This window comes from Betta splendens, chromosome 6, assembly GCF_900634795.4.
Source record: "Betta splendens chromosome 6, fBetSpl5.4, whole genome shotgun sequence".
Lineage (NCBI taxonomy): Eukaryota > Metazoa > Chordata > Actinopteri > Anabantiformes > Osphronemidae > Betta > Betta splendens.
Genome location: NC_040886.2, coordinates 1704888 through 1721757, shown reverse-complemented (window position 1 = coordinate 1721757; position 16870 = coordinate 1704888). Strand labels below are relative to the sequence as shown.

General features: G+C 44.2%; 1 protein-coding gene and 1 long non-coding RNA gene across 2 annotated transcripts in view; one reads left to right on the top strand and one right to left on the bottom strand.

The window, feature by feature from the left end:
• Positions 1-9387: 9387 nt before the first annotated feature.
• Positions 9388-16870, top strand: part of il34 (interleukin 34) — a 9542-nt gene continuing 2059 nt past the window's right edge. The window contains exons 1-6 of the mRNA XM_029152633.3: positions 9388-9526; positions 12311-12414; positions 12580-12657; positions 12746-12823; positions 13936-14043; positions 15029-15209. Coding sequence (XP_029008466.1) covers positions 9481-9526; positions 12311-12414; positions 12580-12657; positions 12746-12823; positions 13936-14043; positions 15029-15209 — 595 coding nt within the window. The 5' untranslated portion in view covers positions 9388-9480. The remainder of the gene's footprint in view (positions 9527-12310; positions 12415-12579; positions 12658-12745; positions 12824-13935; positions 14044-15028; positions 15210-16870) is intronic.
• The window catches only part of LOC129604207 (uncharacterized), a 5126-nt gene continuing 2905 nt past the window's right edge, over positions 14650-16870 (bottom strand). The window contains exon 2 of the long non-coding RNA XR_008694901.1: positions 14650-15180. This is a non-coding gene — a long non-coding RNA (uncharacterized LOC129604207). The remainder of the gene's footprint in view (positions 15181-16870) is intronic.

Here is a 16870-nt window from a genome sequence, read left to right as displayed (position 1 = left end):
TAAACATACATGCTTAATAATAAAACCTTGGATAGCTGTGTTTCATGTTTAATTAAATATATAAATGTTTTACTTTGTTCCTAACATTTTATTGTATTGTGTGTATCTGTAGTTTTCAACACATGTAGTGTGTAATAGCTTTGGTTGCATGACATGAGAACAGGAACCTCAGTGGTCATGTTACTACACCTTGAGAAACTAAATTGCAGCCTTGAGGCTTTCCTCACATGAAGCTTTAGCAGAAATGAAGTGTCCAGTTCAGTGGGAAGTCAGAGCAGCGCGTGTGAAGTGGTCAGGACAGTGGCTTCATCAGTGTCTGAACTGTGTACTTTCGCTGTAGCTTCTTCTGCTTCTTCTTTGGTGTCTTTCTGATTTCACAGCTTGTCAATTGTGAAATGTATTCTTACAGTAAGTAGAGTTCTTAACATCAGAAACACCTCTTGTTCTTTTTCGCGCGTATGTTTTGTTTCACAGTTAGATTTCAATCAAAGGACCTGTATGACTACATGAGAACAGTGGAATGAAATAGAGTTCAGAACTGTCACACTCAATAAAAATCTGTCATAAATGTTGATAGATGCAATGCTCCGAGCACAGTAATAAAAAATGAACATAGTATTGATCAAATATTCATATATTTCATGAGAATTTCTTTCAATTGAACATGACATAACATTCTTGCTGTCAAGAGCTTGTACATAAACCTTCTTGCTCTGTGGTGACTTATTAGTTGCCCTGTGGTATTGGAGGATTTCTCTAGCAGTGCATTCAAGCCCTGAAAGTTCATTATTGCTGACATTTTTGGGTGACAGTAATTTTGGCCTTCATCGACTCGTTTTTATTTAGCGATGGAGAGGACGGAGTAACAGGAGGCACAGATTAGACTCGGTGTGTTTTTCTGCTTCCCACAGCTGTACAGAAGTGAGTCGTCCTATGATGGCTGCTGGTTTGCCCTCTGCATTTGGGGTGTTTCCCTCTGAGTTGGTGTTTTCACGTCAATGCTATATTAACACAATGAACACTGTGCAGATGACAGTGGGTCCCCTGAACCAGAGAGAAACAACCTCACACTGTCTCAGTTACATAAAACATTATTTCTGAAGCAAAACCTGCACCCTTTGAATGCTGTGGCAAGAGGCAGGAACAACCTAAACCGCCCAATGACTGACGTGCAGAATGCATAGGTTGTGTGTGTTGGGCTGTAGGACAAGGTTTTTGATGCAAGTGATTACATGGAATAAATTTAATCAAAAAATATTAGATGCTCCCTCTTTTTTACATTTTCTGGTGAGTGAATGAACACCTCGAGGCATCCTACGTATTTACTCCTTGTGAATCAGCCGCTGTGGAGTGCAACATGAGGAACATGGTTGTCATGGTGCAGTGTGGATGTAAAGTCATACTAATGATGACGGAAACGACAGCTTCCTTTAAACCCACACGTCTCAGTGGTGTCGCCTCAAATGATAGGATTCAGTTGGAACAACAGGCAGAAACAGAATGATAGCTTGTGTGATGATGCTGCTAAAAGATTATACAAAACATATGTTGACACATAAGTCCTTTGTCCTTTGGCAATTCCCCCATTGCAGGAAAATTAAGGTTTTCTATCTATCTATGTACCAAATATGATTGTATCAAAACAAAGCTACTATGTAACTAACAGCAGCTTGTAGGAGCATGCTCTAGTGTGACTCATGCGCTGTTTGCCTGCTGTACCTGCTGTATCACTGCATCCTGCCCACACCCTGGTTTAGTCAGCACCATGGACAGATCCCACTGGGGCTTTCAATAATGTTGGAATTTCCCTATTTTTTCTTGTCACCAGGCTCTGGTTAGGTTCTCAGAGACACTTCATCACGTATCCATGTGTGCAGCCTTTTCCTTTTGCTAAATAAGGTCTACTGTATTGTAAGATAATATATTTATTTTTATATTTGAAACCCTAGAAAATAATTAAAGTTTTTTTTACCTTTTCTTATTAGTATTATTCAGTAAACATTTGTCTCTATAGCTGTCAATACAGTCATTTTCATTCAGATTTTTTATCTCCCTTTGGTATAGAAATAGAAACCTGTACTGAGAACTCACCAAAGGGAGGACGCTAGTCAATGGGTACAAGACAGAAAGAAAACAAAAAACCCTACTAATCACTAGGAAATGAATGGTCACTGAAAGATGATCCACGGTGTGAATGATGCTCCAACTTGTGGTGGGAATGTCGGAGTCTATGCTTTATATTTCTGTGCTCTATCAGTGGAACATGTCCTTTAATAGTTCCAGCTTTAGCTTCCATAGAAACAAGAAGGCAGGTAGAGTCAAACAGGAGGAGACCGCTCCTGTTTATCTGAATGATTCTAGTGTCATCATTACCTTTGTTGTTGGCTTCCCATGGCCACATTGACCAGCCTGTGATGCCAGAGATGGGCGAAACCATCACAGCTGCCACCACAGGCAAAGTTAGAACTCAGACAATGTCCCCCACAAATGCATTATGACCTGCACGGCATCCGTGTGCCTCCTGACATCCCTCAGTGAGTAAATCTATTGTTTTGTACATACTTCCAGAGAACGTAATGCACCTGCTTCTAAAAACAGTCCATCAGTGTCTTTTGTGATGAAATTGTGAGCACAGTTTAAAGGCACATAATGTTGTAATGACACAGGATGAACGCTGCAGGAGGTCCTCTGGTAAAGTGGAAATTACCAAAGTGTTTTTTCCTGATTTGCTGTCAGTCAGATATCAGTATTTGTTAGTGTTTTAGCTTGTATCTAAATTTAATGTTGCAAGTACCGTGCGCATCTTCCCCCACATGGACTCACTGTGTAAACACACTGGGCCAAACTCCTTCACCTACAGAACAAGCTGTGCAGAAGAAAAGCCCTGCATGCATCAACAAGTTGGATTTTTAGACTTTGGTTAAGGCTGTGCCCACAGATCCCTGCAGAGCAGCAAATACTGGTGGTTTCATTTCTTCAACCAAAAGCAGTGCAAAAATGTGCCACTATTCACAAAAGCCTCGGTGTCAAAGCAGTTTCACAATTTACCTGCAACAGTCTGATGCTTTGCAGCTCTTTGGACTCCTTCCAATGCGTATATCATTAACTATAGTCCTTGTGATATCACAGCATTTTACTGCTGCTCTGTCATCTGTAATTTCATATTCCTGTTGGGTTTTTTGGTGTTATAGTCCACTTGTCCATGTCACACAGCAAGCAATGTTTTAATAACAGTGATTGACACAATGGAGAAGATTTCTTTCCTTTTTTCTTTTATGATTTTTTTATAGTAAATGGTCCACATTTATACACCCTTTCCAGTAACAAAGCCCTTCACAGTAGCTTCTCCTTCACCCATGCACTCTCACATTCACACACTAATGCCAGCAGCTGCCGTGCAAGGCTCTCGCTGGAAACCACGAGCAACTTGCAGTAATGGACAACAACATGACATAATGAAGCTGAGGCAGAGCTCAGTCAGAGATTTTTTGTCTGAGGACATTCCTGCTGGATTTAAAGCCAAGCTCCTCCCTTTACTGCAGCGTTAAAAACCTACATGATATGAATATTGTCTCAATTTGTAGAATTTTTCATCTGGAGCCTGCAAAGGTCCTGTTCAAGTAAGTGCTACATTCCTAGTGAGCAGCAGCAGCGTCCAGCGCTGAGTTTTTCCTGCAGTTTGCATTCTCAGCTGCCTCCACACCTGCAGTGATAACAGCCATATGTTCCCCCTTTAAGTGCCACTTATACCACACTCTCCTGTTTTTAATCTGCCAATCCTGTCTTTTATTATGGGGAAGGTCTCAGATCAGTCTGATGCATGGTGCACTTGGAGCTGATTGTTTGCCGTTTGATTTGCTGATGATTTTTTGTGTTCTCAGTCACACGCACCAAGGGTGGATCTGTGCTGGTGACCTGACAGGTCACCTGTGTGACCCTGATTAAACACATGTAGCATGGACGTCCATGTATCAGATCTGAGGAGGGTGCAGATAAAAAGGTTTAAACTAGTTACATGTCAAATAAGGAACAGCTGAATATGTGCAAAGTTGTTTTCAGAAAAACAGTAGTTTAATTCAGGCCAAATTCAGTCATTATAACACTTTTTTAACAAATAAAAGCTGGCAAATTTAATGTTCTCCACGACAGTACCTCGGACCTGCCTGGTGTGTTCCTTGTTCTTCATGGTGCTCTGTGCACTTTAAACGGACCTTTGAGACCATCACAGTGCAGGTGCTTTTATACAGAGACTGGATTACACACAGGTGGATTGTATTTATCATCATTAGTCATTTAGGTCAACGTTGGATCATTCAGATCCTCACTGAACTTCTGGAGAGAGTTTGCTGCACTGAAAGTAAAGGGGCTGAATAATTATGCACGCCCAATTATTCTTTTATTGGTTAAAAAAGTTTGAAATATCCAATAAATTTTGTTCCACTTCATGTTTGTGTCCCACTTGTTGTTGATTCTTCAGAAAAAATTACAGTTTCCTATCTTTATGTTTAAAGCCTGAAATGTGGCAAAAGGTCGCAAAGTTCAAGGGGGTGAATACTTGCACAAGGCACCGTATGTATAATGTAGCCTAACTGTTACAGTCTCACTGCAAAAGTCAAAAAAGGTAAAACTAAAAGAAACGTTTGTCACGATAACATGGTTTCCAGCCCAAAGCACTGTACGGCCTCAGAAGTTCCCTCATGAATCATGTGCTACATGAAGTACCCAGGGCAGTGACGGACAGGAAGGGGGAGCGACGAGTCAAAGTGCAGGTTGAGGACCTCACTTCGGTTTTTCCTCATCTGTGGTGAAGCGGGCGTCTCTGCTCTGTGATTAAGAGTTACCGTGTGTGTCGCTACGGAAGCGTCACTGCTGATTTTAGTGCTGTGACTGATGGAAAATATGAGCTGGAGACAACAATGAATGGAGTTCACCACAAAGTCCTGCACTGATGGTGACTGCATGTTTCTACCAGAGCATATTGAGCCCTACTGGCAGAGGCACTGTTTTGGTGCCACCAGTAGAATTACAACGAGATCTTTAAAGCTTTCATCTATTTTTTATGTAGATTTTTACATTCAAAACAGAAAGATCTGAATGTTTCTAATGATAAAACAATGGCAGCCATTCCTGATGAATGTATCTCTGTGCAATACATAAAAATTGCACAGTTGACACAGATCTCTGAAGACCCTCCTGGTTCTGGGTGCAGGTTAAGATACATTTGCTGACTTCAGCAGAATAATCAAAGGGCCTTTGCACTTCGTCCCTGTTGGCAAACAGGACCTCAACTCATTGGTTCTAGTTTCTCTCTCACTGCTTTTTTCTCCATCTTGTAATTCAAGCTAATGGTTTGAGTTGAGCTGAGCTGCTGGCTAAAGGCTAATAAATATACAATATACAGATAAATAAAGTATTGTATGCTCATAATTATAAAATCTTTATGAAGAAAGATGGTATGCATTTGTATTTATTAGCCCCACATTTACTTTTACTGACCATCATTCATTCAACAATATGTGATCCCAATCATTTAATGATATAATAACATCACCATCTTCCCATGACTGAATGGAAAGTGCTCATCCCTGCCAGGCAGCGCTGCCGCTCTCTGTGCTTCCCCCTCTGAGCTCAGCAGCCAGTCTCAAACCTCCACCGCGTGTGGTTGCGGGTTGGGCTCTGTGTGGGTTTTGGTGTGAGCCCATTGTGGACTGTAACAATGCAACAATGTCGCTGTCAGCATTTGCATTGTGAATGTATGTATGAATTACGCTAATTAGCGTCACTGCCGAGGGAAGAGTCCTGATCTACTAATACAGTAATTTCCTTTTTCATTTTGAACTGACGGGTGAATGTTGAGCCCATTAAACATGAAGCGTGAATGTCCTGCTCACACATGCAGGCCTTTGAGCTGGCAGGTCAGCACACATCATCACCTGAGACGCACCTGCTCTGTCTGTTCACATGCTGCACCTTAGTGACACCTGTCCACGTGTGTTGCTCTGAAAGGAACAGCTGAGGATGCGTAACTGTTCTTCTCTGAAGGACACACGCAGCTCTTAGGGAAAGTTGAGTCTTCTGATAGAAACGGCTGACGTCATCTCTATTTATCAGGCGTTGTGTGGACACTAATAATCGGTGAGGCCAAATCAGCCTGAGGTGTAAATGGTGCTAAATGTTTCTTTGTGTCGTCTCTGACCATCGAGCTGCGTCTCGCTCGTCGACTCGTGAGATCGATTGATTGATGTAATCTGAATACGCTGTGGGTGAAGCGGACCTCGGCGTCGTTGAGTGGTCTGTGTGGACGGAAAAGGGGAGGGGTGCAGTTTGAGGGGCTGGAAAGGCTCCGACGCACGCGCGCTTTTATTTTGAAACTCTGTCTGTGCGGCGCAAAGCGGCGGCTGTGTTGCGCACTTGGCGGCGCACACCGTGTCAACGTGCAGCGTTGTGTGAATGGGCGGCTGAGCGGCGGACGTCCATGAATGACTGCCACCTTACACTTCACGACTGCGGCGACAGCGAGGCGACCTTTATCCGAAGTAACAAGGATCCGCGCCGCGCGCCACTTGAGACCGGATACTAACTTTACGCACGCGGGGCCAGGAAAAGCCGTCTGAGGCGGGTAAGTGCGGACCTGCGCGCGCTGAGCGGTTCAGATGGCGTTCACGGGCCGCACACATGCGCGTGCGTGTGTTTGTGTCTGTGCCGCCGCTCGTTCGCGTCCAGCTGTAGCTACTTTCACTTTCGCCAGGTGCGCAGCTACCGCTCGAGCTCATCCTGGGAAGTGGCCCCACGGACACGCAAAGCCAGCGATCACGTGAGCTCAGTGCGCGTGACGGTTGGCAACCAGCTGTCACAGGTGCGCTGAGGAGGGACCGGCTGGCGACGAGTGAGCTGATTGGTCGACGTGTGTGAGTCTAAGTCTAACAAGTTCAGGCTACGGAATAAAGTCAGGCTCGTGAACAGGTCTCAGGTGCAAATTCATATAACGTGATTATACTGGACGCGCAGTCAGATCTTTTTCTTCGGAGACACCGTTCAGCCTTTTACATTTAAATGAGTGTCTTATCCAGTATGTGCAAATGCCTTCAGTTGACTGAGCACCGCTGCCAACAGCATCATCTATGCAAAAACACTGATCAGTAGCTGCACAGGACACTGGGGGAGACTGGTAGGAAGCAAGTACTTGGAAACGACTGGGCCAATAAACAAAGAAGGGAGGGAGGAGTGAGTCACCAGCACGTGCGTGTCTGCGCGTGCACCTCTGTTAACGATCAGGAACATGTGGGAGATTCCCTTTAAATGCCTTAACTCCCAGCGCTGCCGCCGTGACGTCATGTAGGTCCGGTCTCATGATGTCAGGGCTGTTTGTTTTGTGTTGGTTCTTTGGTGTTAGCCCAGGTTTAAATGGGTGATCAGATGAGTTCACAGATGGGTTAGACCTGGACAGGGCAGAACTTCCTGTTGTATCATTTCTGGAGTGCTTCCTGAAAGCTGCTTACAGAGGAGCTTTCATGCATTAAATCAGCTCCAGTATTTTGCTGCAAAGCTGTCGTTTTTGCATTTGCACTCGTTGAACTGTTGGCTACTAGTTCTAGTTAAGTACTAGTTAACACTATTTCCCTGGAGTGAAACAAATCTTGGTAGAAAGCAAACATTTAAAGACCCGGTCTGTTGTTTGTGCTTCATCTTGTCTCTACAAAGGTTTGGTTCCACCACCTGTTGATGGAAACTGTCACCGTGACTTAGCTGATAGTGACGCTGGTAGTGAATCAGCATTACTGTTGAGCCAGATGAAGAGATACAGAGATGAAGAGGAAGCAAGAAGGGACTTAAATTGTTTCTAATACATAAATAAACTACACTGGCTGCCACATTATACACTAATACAGTTTAATTCTATCTGATACAGAGACTCTGCTGTGGATTCTGCTTAATGATTATTTCTCAGTTTTTAACAAGGCAGTGATTTCATCATTAAGGTCACACTGTCTGTTTTTTGTGCAGTGCTTTATATTAACAGCCTCTATATTCAAAACAAACAATGGGTGTAAGTAGAGACACACTGTACACTAACACTGCGGACATGTTCTGTCCCATGATAGACAGACACTAACGCCTCTTCTATATTATCCTGATTGAGCCGTTCAGTGATCATTTCCTGTCCTGTCCCAACATCACCAGCATTTCTGAGCAGTGCTTGACTTGAGAAGGGAACATTTTATTGTAGAGACATTTAAAGAATGTGTCCTGGATTTTCTCTGAATTAAAATTACTTTCTGTGTCGCAAATGCAAAAAAATGTAAATGTAAAAAGCCCAACACTGTATTAGTGGAACATCTGTTTAGTGGTGACAAATGACAGGTCCAAAGAAACCCGAGATACCAGTGTTTTGTTTTTTGCAAATAGAGTCTAGTGTGATGGAGGAAGTGAAGTATTAAGACAGTTGTTAAAGATGTGGAAATGCAAGGCTTAAATGTTTAAAATGTATTTAATGTCTTGTATGCACATCTGCCTATGCTGTTATAACACACTGAAGCACAGTGGTGACAGCGAGCTAAAGCACAGCTTCAGGGTTCGCTGCATTAGTTGAGATGTCTCATTTCCCACCATTATTATTATAACATAACATATTTCCCAATTGAAAAAGCATCACCACAGACTAATACATTTCATGGCAACGCGATTACTGCTTTTGGAGGTTAACAGCACATGCAGAATGTTTCCTTGACAGAATCATCCAGAGGCAGGGATGAAAACACCAGCCGAACAGGAGTAGAAAAGGGCCAAACGCAGAGGCTGTTCTCAGTTTCGTTTTTAGTCACAGGCTCTGAGGGTTTGTTCAGTGTGAAGCAAGCTGCTGGTTGCTCTATTATCCTTTGCTCTGTATTTTCCAGCCACACAAACCTTCCCTCATGCTGACAGGCCCTAGTTAGTGCTGCTCTCTCTGCTAGTGAACACCTGACAGATGTGGAAAACAGTTTGCTGTCAGTGGATTCCCCACGATAGTCCATCGAATAGGACGCATCATATTCATCAATGAAGCACTCGTATCTGCTAAAGAGAAGATTGGGGACCATGAAGAATGGGCTCAATGGAGAAACTGTAGCAGTTAAGATGTGTGTCTGGGCAGTGGAAAGACTTAGCGAGGTTGGCTGCTCCACAGCAAACGCACTGAGCGCTCAATAAGAAGAAAACGCTGGTGATAAAAATGACCATTTGCAGCTCCGACCCTCAAACTAACTCTGAACATTAGAATCTGTTGCAGTGCCTTGACTGGGCGGTGTCTGTCCTCCTGGCTTCAGCTTCCTGATGCTCTCCTCTCTCTTCTCAGACTGTGAGCAGAGCCACCGGGCCCCACAGCGACGCAGCGAGGCCCCGGCGCTGACCACACCTGCCGAGCGCGTCCACCGAGGGTTCTGGGCGCTGCGTCCGCACCGTGCTGAGCTCGACGCCTCGTGGAGTTGAGGACTGAGCCTGAGCATGGTCCACCTGTCTAGCGCGGCCTGTCTTCTAGGCGGCCTCGTGGGTAAGAACTCAGTGTGAGTGCGCTGTGCATCTGAAGACGGCTGCCGTTTATGTGAAGGATGCCGCAGCCGCGATAAACTGCACCTCATCTCATCTACGTGACCATCTGTGATGCGCTTTCACCAAAACCATCCAAAAACCATGAAAAACAGTTGCTTAGTGAATCCATTGTTTACATCAAATAAAATATTCAACCAACTCATAAAATAATGAATAAGTCTTACACAATACACATTTTACTACATGACAGACAACAAAAGAAGCACTTTCCCTGTTTTTGCATTTAAGCAGTACTTTGGTTCCGCTGCTTGGTTGATGATACAATGCTGCAAACGGGTGTGAATGAGAGGACTCATGCTCAACACACCTGTCACCCATCTTATTGCATGTGACGTTGCCTAGTGCAGCACGGGACACAGAGAACACATAACATTAGTCCGAGCCCTTTCACAGCATGTGGGAAGTCAAATCATAGTTTTAGGAAACAGGAAGTGGAATGTTTTGATACATTTCTCCATTAAATGCTTGAAATGGGAGCAGTCATAAAAACACCATGAAATGTTTGGGGATGTGTTGGACAAAAATGAATTCTGAGGACATGAAATCCAAACACTTTTTAAGAGTTTTCAAACTTTGGTAAACAAACTGTAGTAACGGATGCATTCAGCTGGAGCCAGTTTGAGAACAGTCTATACACAGCATATGAACAGCTGCTCCAACCAGTAAAAACAAAAGCGGAAACACAAAGTAGAAAAGCAAAAAAGCTGTTTCTGCACGGTGTCAGTCTGACATTAGCTGTAATGTCCATGCACTGTCACGCCCACGTCATGCAGAACTGTCAGTCAGCAAACCGTGTGACTGCTGTATTGAGTGACAGTGTTCAGAATAAACCACAGCTACGGTTGTGTTTACTGTCACAGCACATGAAGAGGAAGCTCAGAGCGGCTGCTGAGCTGAGCGTTCGCTGGCATCGAGTGTGAAGTTCTGCCTCCTCGTGCCGGTGGTGCAGTGTAAAACAGGGACTTCTATCATCTGCACACTTGGCTTCACACATGATGAAGGCCGTTATGTGTCTTCAGAGGAAAGCTCTAGAAATGTGCTCCTCATTGTGAACCCACATCCAAACAATCGATCTATTCATCGTCCCTCTGAAAGGCACCATGGCTCAAACACTGTCCTGTACGACTGTCTGAGCTTCAATAAACTCACAGTTTTCAAACTGATCTTGATTCAGCACCTTGGTAAATACTGAAAACGCAGCTGACACAGGGACATATGAGCAATGAATGCTCCTGACCTGATTGATTGTCAGATAACAGTTCCATTAACTAGTTTATAACAAATCTAGAAAATATTTGAGTCATAAATATACTAACGTTTAAAGTAAAGTTTATTTAAACTCTCAATAGAAACTGTGCTGAGAGCATTCATCCTCCCTTTGCTTGACTCTTCATAGTCGTGGATCAGGAATCAGCCAAACATGTGGCAGCACACGGCTTCATGAATGAAGAGTGGTACAAGCCTTCAACTACGCACGCACGCACGCACGCACACATACATCTTTGTACTTCCATGGAAGTGGGGACCTCCATTGACATAATGCCTCCATAGCCCCTCACCCTAACCATAACCATCACAACTAAAGGCAGACGTCTAACCTTTGCTCTAATCCAAACCAGAACTGAATTCTAACCTCAGCCCTAAAATCACATCTTAACCCTCAAAAAAGCCATCAGACTGGTGAGGACCCACCAAGTGTCCCCCACGTGGTCACAATGCCCTCACCTTGATAGCAAAAACATGGTTTATGGTCCCCACGTTGAAGGAAAAACATGTACACACACACACACACACACACACACACACACACACCAGGTGATTCAGCGTGTCCTGACGTGCAGGCTCATGTACACAACCACTCTGTGAGGAAACCCGCTGCCAGTTGAGCCGCTCCTTGTTTCATGCAGGTTCTTCTTGTGCAAAACCAGACGGAAGTAAATGGTGATTTCTTGTGACGTCTGTGTTGATTTAGCTGCTTTTTTGGGATGTTTGCTAAAAAGGAATTGGACAGAGCGCTTGATATTTACTTAATGCAGTGATTGGAATGAACGCCTTTCTTTCAGACCGGCAGATGCACGTTGGAAATGAGTCTGTTTTTATAGTTGGGAGGACATTTTGTGCAGTTAACAGAGGGAGCGACACCTATTATCTATAGATTTAACAGCAGTGCAATCAGTCTGCATTTATAAGAGCAAACTGAAGCGTAGCAGAAACGTGTCATTAGCTTGAGCTGATGAGAGCTGATGACGGCAGGTTGAAGCGCTGCTGTGGGAGCCTGGCTCAGATGCTGCTGGGATGTCAGTCCAGCACTTCCCTGAATGTTAACAGCTGTCCTCTACACAGCAGGCATTTCAACGCTAAATGATAGTCGTCATATTGGGGTGAATGACCATTGGATTATGTGTTGATTTTGAAAGGTGAATCAACGTTGACGTTGTTTCAATGTTGCACCAACGTCACAACAATAAGTGACATTATTTCAACCATATTTTAACGTTGAAGGTGGGTTGTGCCTGCTTTTTCTTCAGAATTAAGAGCACTGATGGAAGAACTGCTGCTGTTATAGCTGCTGTGACTAACACTGATGTCCTACAGGGCGCTCCTGCTGCGTGTCTCCACCCACGGCGTTGACCTCCTGCTCCAGAGCGCACGGCGCCTCTCGCTGCAGGTGCGCGGCTGCTCGCTCCACCTGTGATGCCTCTCACGCTGTGTTTGTGTGCCGTAGGCCTGTTCCTGCTGGCGCCTGTTCTCACTGGCCACACACCAGGCAGCATGTGTAAGCCACTGAGCACCCTCAACGACAGCCTCAGCCACAGGCGCCGCTTCATGGTGAGGGAATCGGCGCTCATCATCAGAGTGATGTGCTTCCATTTACACGTCATTTAGTTGATGTGCCACAAACAATCCCTGTACCTGGAGAGATGAGGTCATTCATGCATGGAGGGCTCCTCACTACCACTCATGTCTAATGTAGTTTATGTCTTTGTGTTACAGAAGCACTATTTCCCTATCAACTACACAGTCAGGGTTCATCACAAGGAAATCTTTAAACTGAAAAACATCCACAGAATGGTAAAGTTTGTGCCTATAGACTCACTGCTTCCAGGACCTGCAGTATTTACAGGACACCATGTACGACATTTATCCTCTCTCTCTCCAGAGGTTCCGGGTGCAGGGCTTGGATGACTTTGTCCTCCAGAGGTTGTGGTTCCAGGTCAACCAAGGCGTGTTAAAAAAGGTAAGAGCATAGTCTGCAAGTCTGCAATCAGACAAACTTCATAATCATTCAGTTTAAAAGTGCATGGAAGGCTGGATCCCCCTGACAGACTGACCTTTACTGGAAGCTGCTGCTTCCACCAAACGCAACCCTTTTTATGGATGCCAATTCATCTTTTCATCAACCTGCTATAAAAATGACAATTTGAGTTGACGAAAGGGTGTAAAAAGAGCAACAGACAGACATTTAAATGTGTTGAGACTGGTTGAGCTGCTGAGGCGGAGCCCTCTCCACCTTAAGATGTCTCTCCAATCTCTTGATCCCTTCAGGACCTGAGCTTCTGTAATCCCTGTTCTTAAGCAGACATTAACCACACAAATGAATGCATTGTTGTTGTGCTGCATTCTCTCTGTCTCCTTCTCTAAACATGAACATGAGCCATTTGCGCAGCTGGTCACTGTGACAAACCAACATGAGGAATGTTAAATGTTGGTCATGTGCTGAGCATGAAACCAGAGGCCTCAAACGTGATTACATGAATGTGCAGGCGGTGGGCCAGTGCTCCGGTACCTAACTGTCAGCCTACTGTGGGAAAACTAACCTTTGACCCCCTGGCCCTGCGTGGTGCGTGTCTGACGCTAGGATGCTTGTGTGTCAGGCCTTCGACCTCCCTGAGGGCAAACAGCTTCAGTCTCTGGTCCAGAGTTCCCAGTTTTCTGTCACAGATAAAAGGTAGAAGGCACAGCTTCAACCCCTAGAAAAAAAACACGTCCTCAGCGGTTGATTACACTCCTCCGCCCACCTCCATTTTACAGGTCAGTTCTGATCCTGAATTTCCTCCCACACACTGATTTACCCAATAAAGGCTCTTCTAAAATTCCTTACATGCTCAGAAGCTTGGCCTGAACAGGAACCTGACAATAACAGGCAAGCAGACACTTGACTAGTTGCGGATATTTCTCTCACTCGCAGTAATGGTTTTTATATCATTAACATGGAACACGATTCGTGGTCACAAATTATTTTATGTATGGATGTACGTTCTATATTGTATTAATCCAAGTCCTAAAGTGGACGTTCAGTTGTAAAAAAGTACAGTGTTGTACTGAACAAAAGACTGATTGACTTTTCAGATCCTTCGGGTTTTGCCGGAGCGGCACCCTTCACGCCCGTACACTGCAGAGTTGGCGAGCCGCTTCAATGATGTGGAGGACATCTTCAGACAGGCACATGGCCCTGAGGTAAGACGGGGTCAGCTATGTGTCTAAACAGCTCCCCTGCAACTCACACAGTTCACTGCGTACAAAGTTCAATTAGCGCTTCAATTAAGGAATGAACAAATTAATGAAAAGGAGGATTCTGGCTTCGATACATGATCCTTCAAGAGTTTATGGCTGCGGGACAGCGTGTCTACAGTAAAAAGAGAATACGTTTGTATTTTGCTAAGATACAGATTAATTTAGTTTGGGTTCGATTCCTGGTGCCTTTCTGTGTGGAGTTTGCACGTTCTCCCCGTGTCTGCGTGGGTTCTCTCCGGGTTCTCCGGCTTCCTCCCACGGTCCAAAGACGTGCATTAGGTTGATTGGACTCTCTCCATTGTAGGTGTGAGTGTGTGTGAATGGTTGTCTGTGTGTGTGTTGCCCTGCGATGGACCCTGCCTCTCGCCCATAGCCTGCTGGGTTAGGCTCCACCCCCCGTGACCCCGCATATGGGATTCATATGGAAAATGGAGGGATGGAAAAAAATCCCTTTGTTTTTGTTCTTTGATAAATGTCTGCTGTGAAAGCCAAACTATCTGACCACAGCATATTTTACACACACCACCAAGACGAAGGTGGAGACGGAAGCAACATATTTTCATTTTTTATTTATTTGGTTATTTTTGTTTATTTAACTTATAGATGCATTGTGCTGTGAACAATTTAGCGGCTTTCTTTTAAGTCTGCTTGTACAGTAACTTTTAGTAGTTAAGGAATTGAGATCATTTGAATACATGACAAACTTTGGACTGAGCTGCATCATATATAGTGAAGTACTGTAAGTTACTATGCCTCTGGTCTGCGTTGGTCCCTTTATACCAAAACACAGTGATGCTGCATTATTATATGAAGATGAAGACTGATTCATCATTTAATTGAGGTCCAGCCAGACCTGCAGAAACGGAACTTTTATGACACATCATGAATCCATTTCAATGCAGCGCTGTGTGTTTTCTTCTGTGTGCAGGTGTTACAGCAGGAGATTCCAGATGCGATCCAGGACATTTTTGATAGTTTAACAGAAATACCCGACAGTGTGCCAAAGTCTGGCTGGCGACTTGCTTCTCCAAAGTCCCTCCTGGATAACTTCAGCCACACCATGCACTGCCTCTTCAGCAACTGTTTCACAAACCAAACAGCACAGGACTGTAAGTAATTGATTAAATCTGATATAAGAAACCAGCACACAAACACTAAGTGCAAAGTTTATGGATTAACTTCATGATATCTATGAATAGCTGTCTCAAACGTCCCTGGCAGGCACATACAGTAGCAGCTGAAATGACTGTTTGTTAGTCATCCTTTTTTGTAGCATTGATCTGCATCATGTGAAGACAGTATATGAATATGTTGTGATTTCTTTTCAGTTTCGATTTGCTGTACTGCAGACGGTGTTGTGTATTAGTCCTCTGTTGCTCCCCATTCAAACCTTGGCCCAGTGTATGATGCTGGGCTGGGCTTCAGGCTGAGCCTCAGCCTGAATCTGTTGCCACCACATTCTGACAAACTGCTGTAGCCAGTTTTCCATGAGGTGAAACTGGTCTGAGCTTTTGAACACGAAAAAGATAAATAGATGGATGGATGGATAGAAAGATAGAAAGATAGATAGATGCACTAATATTGTGTACATTTATCAGGTGTTAGTTAAGACATTCGGACATCGTCTCCAGCCGCCTGTACGTCTTCACTAGGTTGGTCAAAGTGGCTCATGAGACAGAAACAGCTGCAGTGATAACAAAATGCATCCAGGCATGTTCATCTAAAGAACAGACTGAGACTAAGTTCCTGTGTCTGCATTGACAACGCAAAGTGCCTTAATTATTGTTCGTAGCAGCACAGCAGCAAGGTTTGCGAGTACCTGTATGTGCCGCATGGCGCTGTATGTGCCGCATGGCGCTGTATGTGCCGCATGGCGCTGTATGTGACGCATGGCGCTGTATGTGACGCATGGCGCTGTATGTGCCGCATGGCGCTGTATGTGCCATGTGGCTTTGGGATCACTTTGGGATCACTGCAGCAGAACCACAGTAGGACCATTGCATGATTTCTACGTCCCACTTCCTGTTGTGGAGTGAATCACAGGAGCTGTGAGCAGTATTCTGTGGTAAGCACAGCCTGGCAGGTAAATCAGCCAACGCCTGGCACATTTCTGTAGCAGATGGCAAAGCGATGAGCAGCGAGAGCGTTTTTTTTAATGTCAGTGAGTTGGAAACAGCTGCTGAGGTTTGTTGTTTGTCTGCTATGATCACTCTCACACACAGTGCAAAGAAAAGCTGCTGCTTCTTTAGCTCCTACACTGAAAATTAGTGTCTCTGTTTATAACACATGCTTCTTTAAAAGGAATGTAAACAAATAATCTTAAACATTATATTGAACTGAATCATAGTTTTTTAATCTTCAGGAGGCTCAGTGTAATATGTTGGTTCAATCACACAGTGTGCTTGGAGCCATTATTCTGGGTTGCAAGTTTAACACTTACATACAGTATATACTGTACTACAAGACATTCATTTAATTTTATTTACTAAATTAGAAGATAGTAAAACAAAACAACCCAGTGTGTTTAAACTGTGATTTGGACAGAGCCAGTAGTTTCCACCATCTTATAGTTCAGATGCTAAAAGAAGCTGTTCAGCTTCAGACATGACACTGGTATCAAGCTTTATATTGGCAGTGTCTCTCAGTGAGCGGGACGCTTGGAGTGGCCAAAAATACATGTTTGACTGTTCAGGACTATAAGTGTCTGGTTTGAAAATAGAATATTTTAGTCTCACATGCAACAGTGGCTCAGCCATAATCCTATGGTGCA